General features: G+C 38.3%; 1 protein-coding gene across 12 annotated transcripts in view; it reads right to left on the reverse strand.

Annotated features, from left to right (window-relative positions):
- PCNT (pericentrin) overlaps positions 1-14,201 on the reverse strand; it is an 87,135-nt gene that overhangs the window by 44,263 nt on the left and 28,671 nt on the right. For 8 of the 12 annotated variants that reach the window (XM_065638343.1, XM_065638340.1, XM_065638346.1 and 5 more), the window contains 10 exons: positions 13,046-13,284; positions 10,794-11,269; positions 8,913-9,489; positions 7,602-7,835; positions 5,800-5,964; positions 5,156-5,302; positions 3,466-3,617; positions 2,790-3,004; positions 2,108-2,334; positions 875-1,037 (listed from right to left, as the gene is read on the reverse strand). In XM_065638343.1, coding sequence (XP_065494415.1) covers positions 875-1,037; positions 2,108-2,334; positions 2,790-3,004; positions 3,466-3,617; positions 5,156-5,302; positions 5,800-5,964; positions 7,602-7,835; positions 8,913-9,489; positions 10,794-11,269; positions 13,046-13,284 — 2,595 coding nt within the window. The remainder of the gene's footprint in view (positions 1-874; positions 1,038-2,107; positions 2,335-2,789; positions 3,005-3,465; positions 3,618-5,155; positions 5,303-5,799; positions 5,965-7,601; positions 7,836-8,912; positions 9,490-10,793; positions 11,270-13,045; positions 13,285-14,201) is intronic. The other 4 variants (XM_065638347.1, XM_065638344.1, XM_065638342.1 and 1 more) reach the window with 1 other exon arrangement.

Raw genomic sequence — 14,201 nt, forward strand, 5'->3', positions numbered from 1 at the left:
TATGAGGCTGCAATGTCAAAAAACATCTCCGAACACGCGGAATGTATGTGGGGATTGTGAAGCCTTGATGGTCTGTGATCACCTCACAGCCTGACACATCCTCTGCTGGCAGCTGAAGCTCAAAGAAATGGAATCTCCAAAAAGGAAGATCAAGTGTTAGATTCAGAGCCCAAGAAATCCAGGAACAATTCGGAGAAAGGAAGGTAACAGGATTTTGGAAAGACTAAATAAACTTAAAGCAGTGTGACTGAGAAGAGGAACGGAAAGCAGATGCCACGATTAGGGAGAGAAGCTCAACTTGAAGGACAAGGGAACCCTCAAAGATTCTCTTGCACAAAGGAGAAGACCTAAAGTTGTAATCCTCAAGGGGGAATTAGACTGAAGGTACGCAGTCTGTGATAACGCTGAGATCAGTCTCAGCCTTTCTATCTCTTCATACAGAATCTCTTTATGCCTGCACTACCACAAAACATTGCTCTAGTTCATGCTGAACTCTTCAAAGTCAGACAGGTGGGCTGATTTACACCAGGAATATATCTTTTCAATAACGTAAGCGCCCAAGTTTAGACATGCAGGAATGCAAACTGCTGGTTTAAAGGCTAGGGTATTTTTCACACGCAGTTAATGGTGTAAGTATAGGCCTAAGCACTAGCACGCTTGCCCCGGGGAAATGCAATTCTAATGAAGAGTTAAGCAGCAGATCTACAAGAGAAGACTTAAGCTTCAAGTAATGTAGTAATCTGAAAGGCAGAAAATGGATTATAGACAGGCAAATCAACAACAAAAGACACAAAAAGCATACCACAGAGATTTGGAGCAATGAGCTAGGAGTAAATGCCACTGAAATCTCTTCCTATTCGTTTCGTTTTCTTACCCTCTGCTTTATGAAGCTCTAGTGCCAGCTGATTCTTGGCCTCACTTTCCTCGCTGAGGCACTCGATAAGTTCCTGGTGCTGACTGACCACTTGGGCAGTTTCCTGATTCCGGCGGCTAAATTCTTCTTCAAATTGCGCGTGGTTTTCATGCATTTTCTCCAGCTAAAAGGAAACATTTTCCCCTAGCATCAAATCTTGGATGCACATGCAATGTGACAATACTACAGACACTTAAAGAAACACCTTCTTAATTTTTTAAAACATTTATGCATTAAGGTCCAGGTTTTGGAATTTCATTTTAGTACTAGGTTGACTTTGCCCAAAGCCGCTGGACACTTCAGTGACTCCCTGTACTCACATTCCTACATTTTTGCCACAAATCTTACTTAAGCATAAGTTTCGTTACTGCGCATAAAAAGATTCCTCCCTGTTGGCTAAACTCTCAGCTTGACACTTCCTGAGCCACTTGAAATTCAAAGCATCCTTGCACCTAAATTCTTCAAGAGATCCAGGCATGTCTAACAGTGAAGTCAATACATCATCAGGTTTCCAAGGTATGGCCCCAATTCTCTGCGACTATGCATCTCGCGCTCCTATGTGGGCTTATTTTCCTCGACACACTAATTACTGTAGCACTGAATTCAGTCCTCAGGCATCTACCTCACATTTACCACTTCTCTTTGCAAAGCTGAATGTCTAGACGCCACAAAACTCAGCATGGAAATACATTCTTTTATGATACTGAGTTCAGCTCCTTTTATCACAATTAAGCTGTATATAATTACAAGGATGTTTGCTTAGTGCTATCTGCATATTTCCCAAACATTTTAACATGGGGCTGAGTTTTCTTGAACCTCCTTATCAATGTTGAAGCATTGATGTGAGGTGCAATTAAAAAACCCCTCAAAAACCCTTAGCTCTTGTTCTCCCAAAGTTACTAAATGCATCTAAAATCCTAGTTTAAATCTGCTTAAGGCAATCAACTTACAACCTTCCTACAGGATCTGCTAGGAAGAAAAAGTTGTTAAAGTCTCATTTATAAGAAATGATAAAATAAGGGCAAAACCTTCACTGTAAGAAGATGCCTCCCTACACTGGTAACTCGCCGTGTATTCAGCCAAAATGTGTTTCTTTTCAGTAGCTAGTCCTACAGGGTGCTAAATACGCAAGCCTTAAAACAGATTTCACATTTTCTGTATAGATGTATAATTATACTGATTTTAAAGTTTTACTTGTTTAGTTGATTCTGTAACCAGTTCCAGAAGTCTCTCCACCGCAGTGCGCAAACGATGGCCAGTTCTAAGTATCATTTCTTCATTTTCACACGCCAGTTCTGGCTTTGCAAAAATACTTTCACATAAGTGTTGGCTCAACTCAGAACCCTCATAAGTCGCTGGAGACAACTGGCTGCGTTCTGTGAGAGTTTCATCAAGCAGCTCATCCGCTGAAAACAAGGAAGCTATTTAAAAACACAGAAAAATGACACAGAACTGGCCGCTCAGATAACAACTGACATCAGACGGTGACATTGGTTGGTCCTGAAGATGTATTATAAGGTGAAAACTTGTAGACATCAATAACTCAGTTCTGTCAAATCAAGACACTCTTTCAAAACATTTGGAAACATTGTGCTATATACATCAGGGCCTACTCTACATTCACCAAGTTCATCTTTCCTGCTCTAATTTGTTCAGCCTTTTCCAGTAACATTTTAGTATTTCCACTATTAAAATAATTAAAATGAAAGAACACCGACAGACGCTATCTTAAGTGTGGAGCACCTTTGAAAGGGATACAGAAAACACTGCAACAAGAGATAGCCCCTTTCTGAACCTCATCTGTATAAAAGGAAATTAAATGCTGTTTTTCAAGAATGTGAATTGACTACATCCAGTTATGCAGATCTGTACTCACCTTTTTCTAGGTGATGCTTTTCTTTGGCTTTGAAATACTGCATGAATCCCTTTTCTTCCATAATACTGTGACTTTCTCTAGAATCTCCAGAAGCCAGACTGTCATCAAGGCAAAGACCAATCTTGCTACAGATAAGGTCCTCAACAGCTATTGTGGCCTTCACCAACTCCATGAGCAATTTCAAAAGATGCTCATAAGATTCCTGTAGTTTTTTCCTAGAACAAGAACATACTGAATGCTTCAAAAATTGCATGCACTTCATTTGAAATACACTTTGAACCTAGTGAAAGCCTGACAGTCTGAAATGGGTATGTTGCCATAGTTTAACAGTTATCAGTGAAGATGATTCAGATGACCCACGAAAAAAAAAAAACACAACCAAACAACAAGGCCATTTTCACAGAGCAGGCTCAGCAAAAACCCCTTGTCCTCTCCACAGTTAGATGGAAAGATTGTACACAAGCATTTCAGGTTTCTACATCTGTGGAAGCACTGGTAGAGAGAACACATCTATTAATATCTGCAACACCAAAATAACTAAGGGTGTTCTGGCAGAACAGACAAGTTATAATTATGAAAACATTTTAGTTTTATGAAAAACAGTAAGCTAGTTTATTAAAGATGAGAGAATGAATTCAAACCCCACTAAGCATTATGTAAGCCAAGATGTACAAACCTTTCATCCTTGGACTGCTCAATATCGGATCTCAACATGGCCACCAAATTCCCTCCCTCCTGGTTTTCTCTGTCCCGCTGCTGAAGGAGTGTCTCCAGTTCAGAGTTGGTCTCCTCTATTTCACGGTTTAAAGACTCCACTTTCTTTTCCAGCTGTGGAAAATACAGGAACAATGCAACAAAGTCAATCATTTGGCCTAAACTACAAACTTCACCCAATGATCCTACCCTACATCACTTCATATATATTCACACAATCATCTGCTGTTATGCAAATTTGCTTCTACAAGTACTAGAAATGAAGGACAGCAGAAAGACTACAAGTGAATGGTGGTTTTTCTTTAGTTCTCCTTTTCTAATGTTGATTTTGCTTCAGTGAGCTGCCTCACTTGCATTCAAACTCAGTGCACATAAGCAATGCAAAAATCTCATAAAAACATTGTGTCGTACTTTAGTTTGCTCTTCGTTTGCTTTCATTGTTATGTCTGAAAGGCACAAAGCAATGTCCCAGCATAAATTCTGACACTGTAGCACACAAACCTGAACAGCAACCTGATCTAGTGTCATCAGTGCCAGCTATACTTTTTCTTTGCTTTATAAGTTCTGCCTGAAAACAAGTTTCTAGAAAAATGTCTTCTCGTATTTATGTGTTTATAGATCCCATTAAAAAAAAAAAAAAAAAAAAACAAAAAAACCACAATTCATGTATATACGTATATACCACTCCTGATTCCTGGGTTTTGTTGCCAAACAAATCAGTACTATTTTGTTAGAAACTTGGTCTCATAAGTAAGCCAACAAATCAGTCAAAGTATCTATTTGGGAAGAAACTGCAAGGAAAGAAAGCATTCTACTCCTGTGCCAGCTTTCTCACCCTTCATTAAATCCTGCAAGAAGAGCAGGAAACAATAAGGCATTTCTCCCTATAGGGAAATTATCAGTGCTACTCCCATTTTTTCCACTAAAGGCCTAACAGAACAGTCTAATACACCAAATTTACATTTTGGTCAGAACTTCCTGAATTGTGAGAGAAGACATGAATGTTTTATTTCATTTTAACTTCTATTTTGAAAACTCGCAGCTATTATTTTAATCATTAAAAAATAATTTGACATTTTTTAAACTTCCTAATTAAAACAAATACCATTTTCAAGCTGCTCCTCTCTCTAAAGTTTTCTGGGTAACCTAGATTCAACTTAGATATTTGCTTTACAGGCGACATAAAATTTTGTTTTATTTGGCAAAAGAATATCTTTGTCACTTCCGAATCCAAACTTCCCATTTGCCTGTCTTGCTTCTGCCAAGCTACATGTCAGTTGGTCTAAAAAAAAAAAAAAAAAGCTACTAGAGCATTATTTTCTTGACAAAAACATGTGATAGATACAGATGGCATCAATACACAGCCAACAAAAAGGCAAACATCCAACCTTCTGGTAGAAAGCAGTGTTAACCTCCCCAAGAAATGGCTGAAGACCAGTGTTCAAGCTGGTACCCGGTTTCTGTTTCCATGTTATTGTAGGACTCCAGCTAAGAGACAGAGCCCATCATACACTACACCTTGAAAAATAGTGATCAGAAGAGCTACACGCACAGTCTGTCTATACACATTTTGAGAAAGGCGAGAGCACTGTGCTAAAATGCAACCACAAAAATCACATTTAAAATTTAAGTTCAAAATATGTTCCACACACCTGGGTAATTATAGTTGCTTTTTCCTGCAGCTGGGCTGATAACATCTCATGCTCCTTTTGGTGAGCAGCCTGTGCCTTCTCCCTCTCCTGCATCAACATCTGCTCCTTGTTATGTAGCAATGCCTTTTTTTCAGTTTCAAATTCATCCTGCAGAAGTCACATATGCTTTGATTTACAGAAAGGAAAAACAACAACAAACAAAAAACCACAAACACACTGAAAAAATTCCTACAACCAAACCCCTTCGCCTCTTTTTTCTTTTTCTTTGAATGTGTACCTTACCTCTCAAATTAACTAGCAGTAACTTACACAGTTAACACATCCCCTATGAACAATATTGTGCTGAAATTATGATTTAAAAATAGTTAAGCAGGTAAACGAACTATCTGAATGAGCTCACTGAGCTCTGGGTCCTTTCAGACTGCTGAGATAGCGATGAGGAACAGAAAACAGAAGGACAAGTCGGGACAGAGATGGACAGAAGCCACTTCAGCAACTGCAAGTAGTACAAGCAAGGAAGAGGTCTAATTTGGTGTGTCTTTTTAAAGTCCTGTGGCTGAAGAACAGAAATGTATCCTAGTCATTCTTTTTCAGAAAAATACGCTACCAGTGCATGCTCTGCAGTTCATTTTCACAGACCCCACCTTCAGCTGTGCAATTTGCTGGTCGAGCAGCACCTCCGACTGACACTTCAGCAGCTCAATCTCTTCCTGGAACTGAAGCTGTTGCTTTAATTTTTCCTCCTCAAATCGAGCCAGGAGAGCTGTCCGCACAGTTTCCACTTCAGAGGCCGACGCAGAAGCATACATCTGCAGACAAGTGAGCGATATAAATATTTTAGCAATAATGTTATAATAAAGCAAAAAATAAAACCAAACCAAAACGAAACCATCAAGCTCAGCCAAATTCTTAAGAGCATTTTCACAATAGTTCTCTCCAACCCTCAAGGCCACACATAGCTGCTATCTATCGTCATGCTGGCTATAGAAAAAAAGCAAGATAAGAAGCAACAGGGCATCAGGTACCAACTATCTCCTGCATTCATGAGACCATCAGGTCAGGCTCCCTGCTTGCTCTTTCAAACAGACATTGGTCTCCGCAAAATTCAAAGAAATGAGGAAGAAAGAGGGGGAGAAAAAATACAGGGAGAGCATGTTTTGTTAAGATGCAATTTCCCTTGTTCAAATGGGATTAAACGTTACACAGCTATATTTAATGCAATTATCCTATGAGATACAACAAAAGTCCATCAAAAATATCAGAGAAAGGTTTGGGCATTTATGTTTGCTTGGGTTTTTTTTCTTATTATCTTCTTTAAGAAGAGTCACTGTAGTCATCAGAATAGAGACAAATCCTTTTTCTAGGATGACTGGCTTAAAAATTGAATAATCATGAAAACTTCCCACAAAACTATCTTCCCAGGCAAGCTATTCTTCCAAAAATAGAGTTTGCAATGCACTCCAGCCAGCTGGAAACCACTACCAGCTCCAAAACCTGACAGTTCATAAGAACACAGGAGATCTCCTCAAACTAAGTGGTTTTTGTCAGGTGCACCAAATAATACAGACACAGCAGTGACTAGGGAGTTATTTGGCACGCTATCCAATTTTCAAACTAGTAAGTGAAAAGGCAAAAGCAAGTTTATTTTAACATATGTTCGTTGGTTATAGCTGGATAAAGCTCATTTTGCTTGTGACTCCTCCTAAGATTTGAATGTAATACATAATACAGAAAAGTACAAAGTCTCAACCACTTGTGGCTGCTTGCATCAACGGAAGTTGGATTGTATAAAACATGAATAGATCTTATTCCATTTCAATGTTTAAAGAGAGCTTAGTGTAGATGACTAAATTTTTAGCCTTCACTGTGAAAGAAAACAAAATCAAGCTTACACATAAACATTCCCAACAAGAAGAAATGGTAAAGCTTTAAGGGCAGCTAGGAAAATTTCCAAACCTCACTGAGAAAACATATTTGGAAAAGTATTACCTACCGTAATCTCTCTAAGAAGAAATCAATATTAGTAAAGGTTGTTCACTTATAAAAGCTTGAAGTGAGTGGTTACTTTGCACAAATGGTTAAGGATCTAATTTATTACCTATTTGTTTTCTATCAAAACGGCAGCTTTAATGTTCTGAATTAAACAAGGCAGGAAGTCAAAAGAATGCAAGCCCATTCCCAGCGCTCCCCCCAATAAAGAAAGCACTGCAAACCTGGATTAAAATTTTAAAAATTCAGGCTAATACACATATATGAGTTCTCTTAAGTCCTTTCAGCTAAAGCAAGGCTTAAAAATGTTAACTGTGTCTCATCTACTGGCACTATTTAAAAAAAAAACAAACCAAAGCATCTTCATATACATCTTATTTCTAAGGTTAATAAAACTGAATTTACTTTAACATAAAGTATGGATTATTTCTGGTTTAGGTATTAGCAACATGCTGACCTCTTGCTCATGTTCATGTTGCGCTTTTAGTTTCCCCAATTCTTTTTCCAGCTCCCTGGAGTATTCTTCCTTATGTTTCTTAATTTCTGCCTCATGAAGATCCTGAAGTTCTTGGAGTGCTTTTCTGTGCTTTTCCTCCATATGCAATACTTCCTCACGTAATATATCCAGGGCCAGACGTTTTTCTTCTTCCAGCAACCTCCTTTGATTTTGAAGAGCTGTGTTCAAATCATCCTGTGGAGGCATTAATTAAAAAAGGGGAGAAAAAAAAATTAAGTACAAATATTTTTGTAACCTATTTGTAAAGGACATGTCCTGCCTTATCAAAGCTTTTTAAGTAAACATGAACAATATTGCCACATGAATGATGAGCACACATCCATATAGACACTCTGTATATCATTGAAATGGGTTTATTTTTCCTATCTAGTAAAAGTTTTGTGAATCCCCTCCTTTTCCCTCTATCCATGACAGCACTCCCCATCAGCACGATCTTCTACATTTTGTTTTTGAAGTTCTTTACACTCAAGAACAATTAAAATGAAGATATTAGCTAGCAAAGATAAAACCGAAGAAAAATACCCACTTTTCTCCCCACAAGACCTTTCTCTTTGCCTTTGCGGGCACAGAAGTGACATATAATCATAATTTTGGGTAGCGGGCATGGTGACAAACAAGTCTGAAAAACAGTGCACCTCTCTCTAGAAGGCTCTGAAATTTCAGCACTGAGCTAAGCCTTCTTACCTCTTCAACTTGGAGTCTTGGGATCGTTTTTTATCACTCTGTACTCTGAAAGAGCTCACACTTTGCCCTATTCAAGAGTAAAGCTATAGACCTCTGTTAAATGCTCTAAGACAAGGTACACTCACAACCTGCTCCTAAAATCCCATCTGGGACCTTCAGAGATACCTTTCTTCTATCCTTCCCCTCCAGACTGTGCCACTAGGGATAAACTTTAAATTCTTAGAGATATAACTGAACCTACAGAATTACGTTTACTTTATTCTAATCACTTCTGGAGAATTACATGGTAACTATCAGGCAGAGAAGCTCCAGGTCACAATGTTAAAAAATATTTACTTCATTTGTACCTTTTCCACACACTGAGATGGAAAACTCATTAGTCTGAGCATTCAGGGGTAAGGAACAGATGGATTTAATTTTCAGCTTCAGTTTCCTATTCCAGCTCACAATAAGGCCACACAAGTGCTAGTGCTTGTAGAAATACACCCCAAGAACAAGAGAAGAGGTGATCCCACACAATGCACCGTTAAATTTCACCTTCTACACCAAGTTTTCTTTCTGACTTACCTTACGAGCTTCTTCTGCTTCAACAGCCATGGCTTTAAGTTTTTCCATATGAACAGTAGCTAGCTCAATTTTCAAATTATTTTGGGAAAGCTGAAGTTCTTCGGCATGCTTTAATTTCAACATCTCTACCTCCTGAACCAAGCGTGCTTGGTTCATTTTATCCTTTTCACAGAGCTGTTCTGTGTGCTGCAGCTGGAGCTTCTCAAGAGCCTGACCGTGTTCATCTCTTATATTCTGAATTTCAGATAGGTAGGATGACTCCAAGGAATCCAGATTTGACAAGTGTTTAGCCTCCAGCTCATCAATTTGAGCCTGATGCTTTGTCTGTAGTTCAGCAACACAAGCTTCAAGCTGAGCCTGATGTTTACCTTCTAGTGCAGATTTAAGTGTCTCCATTTCAGCTTGGTGCTTTGTCTGAAACTCAGCTGTAAGAGACAAAATTTGCTGCTTATGCTTCTCCTGTAACTGTTGACTTTGGAGTTCTAACTCATCAACATGTTTCTTTTTCAGCTCTTGGAGAAGAACCTCTTGGTCAGCTGTGAACTTCTGAGTCATGGTTTTGTGTTCCTCCATAAACCTGTATTATTTACAAGAAAGTTAAGAGTATTGTCAAAAAGGCACTGTTTTGTTTTGTTTGGTTGGTTGGGGTTTTTTTAATTGAAATAATAAATAAAAACCAAAGAAAAATAAGTAGACCTAACTTAGCATCCACAAATTTTACTTATGTTTCAAATACAGAACTAATTGAAAGCAAGCCACAAAGATGATTTCATAGTTACATAATTAAAGGTTTATGCAATGTCACTTGGTCTTACCTGGTTATTACTAGGTAGACTGGCATCCCTATTAAATTACTAATACACAGCAACATCCAAACACTGTTCACTGTCTCTCTGAGAAAACACGGCCATATGAGAGCAGCTAGGACATTATACAGACACTGTCTACACCTCAAATGTGTTGTCTGCAAATAAAAACTGCCATAAGAAACATCTCTCAAAACATCTGGTCAAGACTGAGACATAAAACCACTATTGAAGTGTATGTGGGATATTTGAGGGCCCCTCCGAACTCATCTTGGCTCTCTGAGGTCTCCTTAAGGCTTGATGCAAAGATTCAGCATCTGAAATGCTGCAATTTACTGTAATCATTAACTATAGTATTTTTGATACAGACATCAATAATTGAAAAGTGATTAGTTATTTAAAGGCTAAACACCTGCTTTCAGCATTTTCTTACTGTAATTATTTCCCCAATCTTGTTCTATTTTGGGGAGGAAAGAAGGGATAAATTTGAAGCAATGCGTGCAAATACAACATGTAGTTATTGGAATATTTCCTCTAATACACTAAAAACAACAGGAGTAGGAAGGGAAGGAAAAACCGAGCAGTTACAACCTTCATGCGTAACCAGAACTGAAGAATACCATATGCGGCCCATCAGCCTCAGCATTCAGCAGATAACACAAGTTTCATTCACCAGGAAAAAACTTGTTCAAATTCATTTGAATTGTTTGAAAACACTTAAAAAAATTTAGAGTATTTTTCCATTTACATGTCCTGTAACAGTTCCCCTCCTCCAAGGCTAGTATACGATTTTCAACTGTGTTGTATTCTTAACTGTAACAGGCAGAACTTGACTACACTGTGTTTGATTGGCTAGACTAGACTAAATGCATTTACATGAAGCAAAATTCTATAGTAAACCATAACGGACAGCATTACTGTTCCCTGGGAGAATAAGCTTTACATGCGTAAAATAGCTGGTGCCATCAAATGATAAACCTACATTGCTATGACTTGTGAAGTTTAAAATAAGAAAAAGCAACGATAACAATGAACTGAACTGGTAAGTGAAAACGCTCAGACACTCAGGACTTACTTGTTTTGCGCTTCCATAAGTTTCAGCGCACATTCTTCCTGCAGACAAAGTGTGGCCTTTTCCATTTCTTTTGCCATGAGCTCTCTGGCTGCCTGCAGGTCACTGTCGTATTGCTCCTGGGATTTCTGCGCAGCCTGTGTGCTCGCGAGGCTGTCCTCCAGTTGCTGCAAGTTGTTTTGCTGCTCTTTTACCAGCTTCTCCAATTCTAGAATTTTGGCGGCTTGGTGATCTTGAAGCCGATTCATTTCAGCTTCACGAAGTTCAAACTCCTTTTGTAAATTCTGCTTCTCGTATTCAGCTCTGTTTTGCAGTTCCACACGCAACAGTGATAACTTCTCTTCTGCTTGGATTCTCTGGTCCTCACTTTCACATCTCCATTTCTTCTCTTTTTCTTTGTACATATTCTCTATTTTCTGTACTTCTTCTCTGGCTTCCCTTAATTTATTCTTGTGATCTTCAGCAATTTCATATTTTACCTGTGAACACAGTTATTAAAAAAATACATAAAATACCAAAACCAAACTGAAGTGTGTGAAGTGAAGATTCTCAGGCATTTTAAGGCCTTGGAGAGATTTAATTCTTTCAGTGAAGTCATCCTTCCAAATAAAGTAAGACTGAAATGTCGATTTATAGGTACTTGAATTCAACACACTATTAAGAATTAATTGGGATAAAGAAGATAAGAAAAAAATTATTCTAGAATTGACATGGTACTTTTTGTTGTTTTCTCCTGGAGCCACTTTTCTTCATTTCAGGAGTTCCACTTAGAAAGCTATGGGCACCTTACATATTTATATTGGGCGTGATTGAAAATCTCCTTTGAACTTCTCCTCTCCTTATACGTTCCAGTGGTATTTTATATGCAATGTTCAAATCCATGAAAAGGACAGTTATGTGGCATAAAAGCAACATAAAAAGCATGTAGCATAAAAACAGAAGCCAAAGCATCAAATGATTGCTCAATGACTAAAGACAAAAAAAAAAAAGACTAAAAATACGCTAGAGGTAAGCAGGTAAACTAATGAATAGCAAACTAAAGAAACAATAGGGTCACCTCTTAAAAGAAAATCAAAAACTAATAAGAGATCACACAGGAACACAAGCATGAAGCCTACTCTTCAGTTTTCACTTGGAAGGTTTGTTTTGAACAAATATTTAAGCATTCATCTATGCTAAACGCTAAATGAAGAGACAAAAAAGGCAAAAAATCCAGATTTTGATTAACATACAATCCATGAAACGTTTGCAGGGGACCAATAGAGAGGTAATTGAGGAAACAGGTTCACACTCTGAGAGCAAGAGACCAGAAGGCAAACAAAATCTGTAGTTCCAGACATCAGATCAGCATGGGGGACAGGCTCATTTCGAACACCACATTCTGTACAAGCTTCAAGTGAGTCTCCATGTTATCTATGAAAGGTCTGCAACTGTTTTCTCTGTCCTTCTCCACCAGTTTAAGTCTAGAAAAGGAGACACACACCTGTTTGTCTTTAAAAAGGGAGGAGAGGAGAGCTTGAGAAATGAGAAGCTTCATCCATCTAATTCTCATAACCACTCAAATATCAGAACAAGTTAAACAATGAATTAACATCCAATCTAAGTTTATCCTCAGACAGGGCAGCTGATTTAATAGGTAAGAGGAAAGGTATCAGATATGATTCTCTCAACTCTGAGACTTTGATAGTGAAAGTATAAGAGCATACACCAAAGCAAAAGCAGAAATCTGTTGTCCAGTTCTTCCTTCTTCCCTCAAAAAATGGTCTGAAAAATTATTTCTGGTTATTTGCTTCAAAAGACAGTCCCATCAAAAGCAGAAATTTCTTAGAGTGGACCTGTTCAGCAGAGGGGCATTTTCTCTCTGCCACAGTGCTCTGTGCCAAATTCCCCATCGCCACATGACATTATGCACGTGCACTGTGTTACTTTTGCCCCAGAACACTATGATGTGCAATTGTGTACATGTTACAATTCCAAGACCCACAGCAATATAAAAGGTGGACTGGATAAACCCTTGAAAACAGCTGCCTTCCCACACTATCTGTGCTCTTCAAGTTTATCTGCAGAGAAACTAAGCATTTAATACTAGAGTACTCTGAACTTCCAGCTCATATTCCAATATGTGTGTAAGCTGAAGCTACTATCACTAAATCAGACACATTTAAAGATAAGCGCAACTTCTATCTCCCTCGGCCTTTCCAACAGAGCTGAGCTTGCCCAACTCTATACAAAACAATACTGTAAATACAAGCTACCTTTTCCATTTCCTCTTTCAGATGCTTTTCGTTCTGCACAGAAAAATCTTTCTGCTTAGTAATCTCTTCCTTTAAATGCTTTATTTCTTCCAAAAGCTCTGCAATGCGATGTTTCTCAGAGTGGAGCACAGTGAGCTTGGCTTTGTGCTCTTCCTCCAGCACAGCCACTCGCTCGGCCACCTCCATTTCCACTTGACGTGCTGCATCTTGAGCACTCTGTAGGCGCAGTTTGGTGATCTCTGAAAAGAAAAACCAAGCAAATGAAGAAAACACATTCTGGAGTTTATTTCTTTTAATAGGTCCTATTAATGCACAGAAGTAAAACTGAACGTTGTCAGCCGTGCATTTGATCTGTAATCATACTAACTACAGACTGAGAATCTGTTTTAAGGATGATTTTCTACCCTGTTCTGCTGTATCACCACCTTTGAAATATATCGGTCTCAACGCATGCAGAATAAAGGGGAAGGATCACGAAACCTGTAGCAGGACCTCCCTCCTATCAGCAACGGCCATAGGAATCGACTTTCTTTTTGGGCAGTGTAATGGCAGATTTACTCAAGTTTACCTCCTCTTTTGCTCATACTATTTACATAAGGCATTTCCCCAAAAAGCAGATGGGACAAATCTCTAAACACCCTAGTTTAACCCATTCTGATACACTGCCTAGTATTAAAAATAAATAAAAGAAGATAAGAAATGTAACTGCAAATTTTAAAAAGTTGTACTGATCCTTTTAAGCAAAATACAGTGGAATATAGTTATAGCCATGTGTGTTATATAGCTAACTGTAAGTCATTGCTGATGAGTTCAAGTGTTTGTGTATCGTACTGTGACCCCAGAAAGAGGCTGCATATACTAGAACTGCCATGATCTTACCTGCACCTCAACAATATATGCCTTTCATATTGAACCAGTACAAGGCAGTATATTTCTATAAGTTACAATTCCAAGAAAAGCAGCAACTGTTAAGAAATTACACAAATCCATAAGCACATAAGAAGTCTCATTAAATTTAGCCATAAGAGGAACTTTAAGATGAACTCTACAACAAAAGATACCAATTACAAATTCTGCTCCCCATAAATACTTTCCTTTTTGTTCAAAAAATTCATCCCAATATGTATGCCAGCCAGTCGACAAACACAGGAGGAAA

The sequence above is a fragment of the Caloenas nicobarica genome, chromosome 6 (assembly GCF_036013445.1).
Source record: "Caloenas nicobarica isolate bCalNic1 chromosome 6, bCalNic1.hap1, whole genome shotgun sequence".
Classification (NCBI taxonomy): Eukaryota; Metazoa; Chordata; class Aves; order Columbiformes; family Columbidae; genus Caloenas; species Caloenas nicobarica.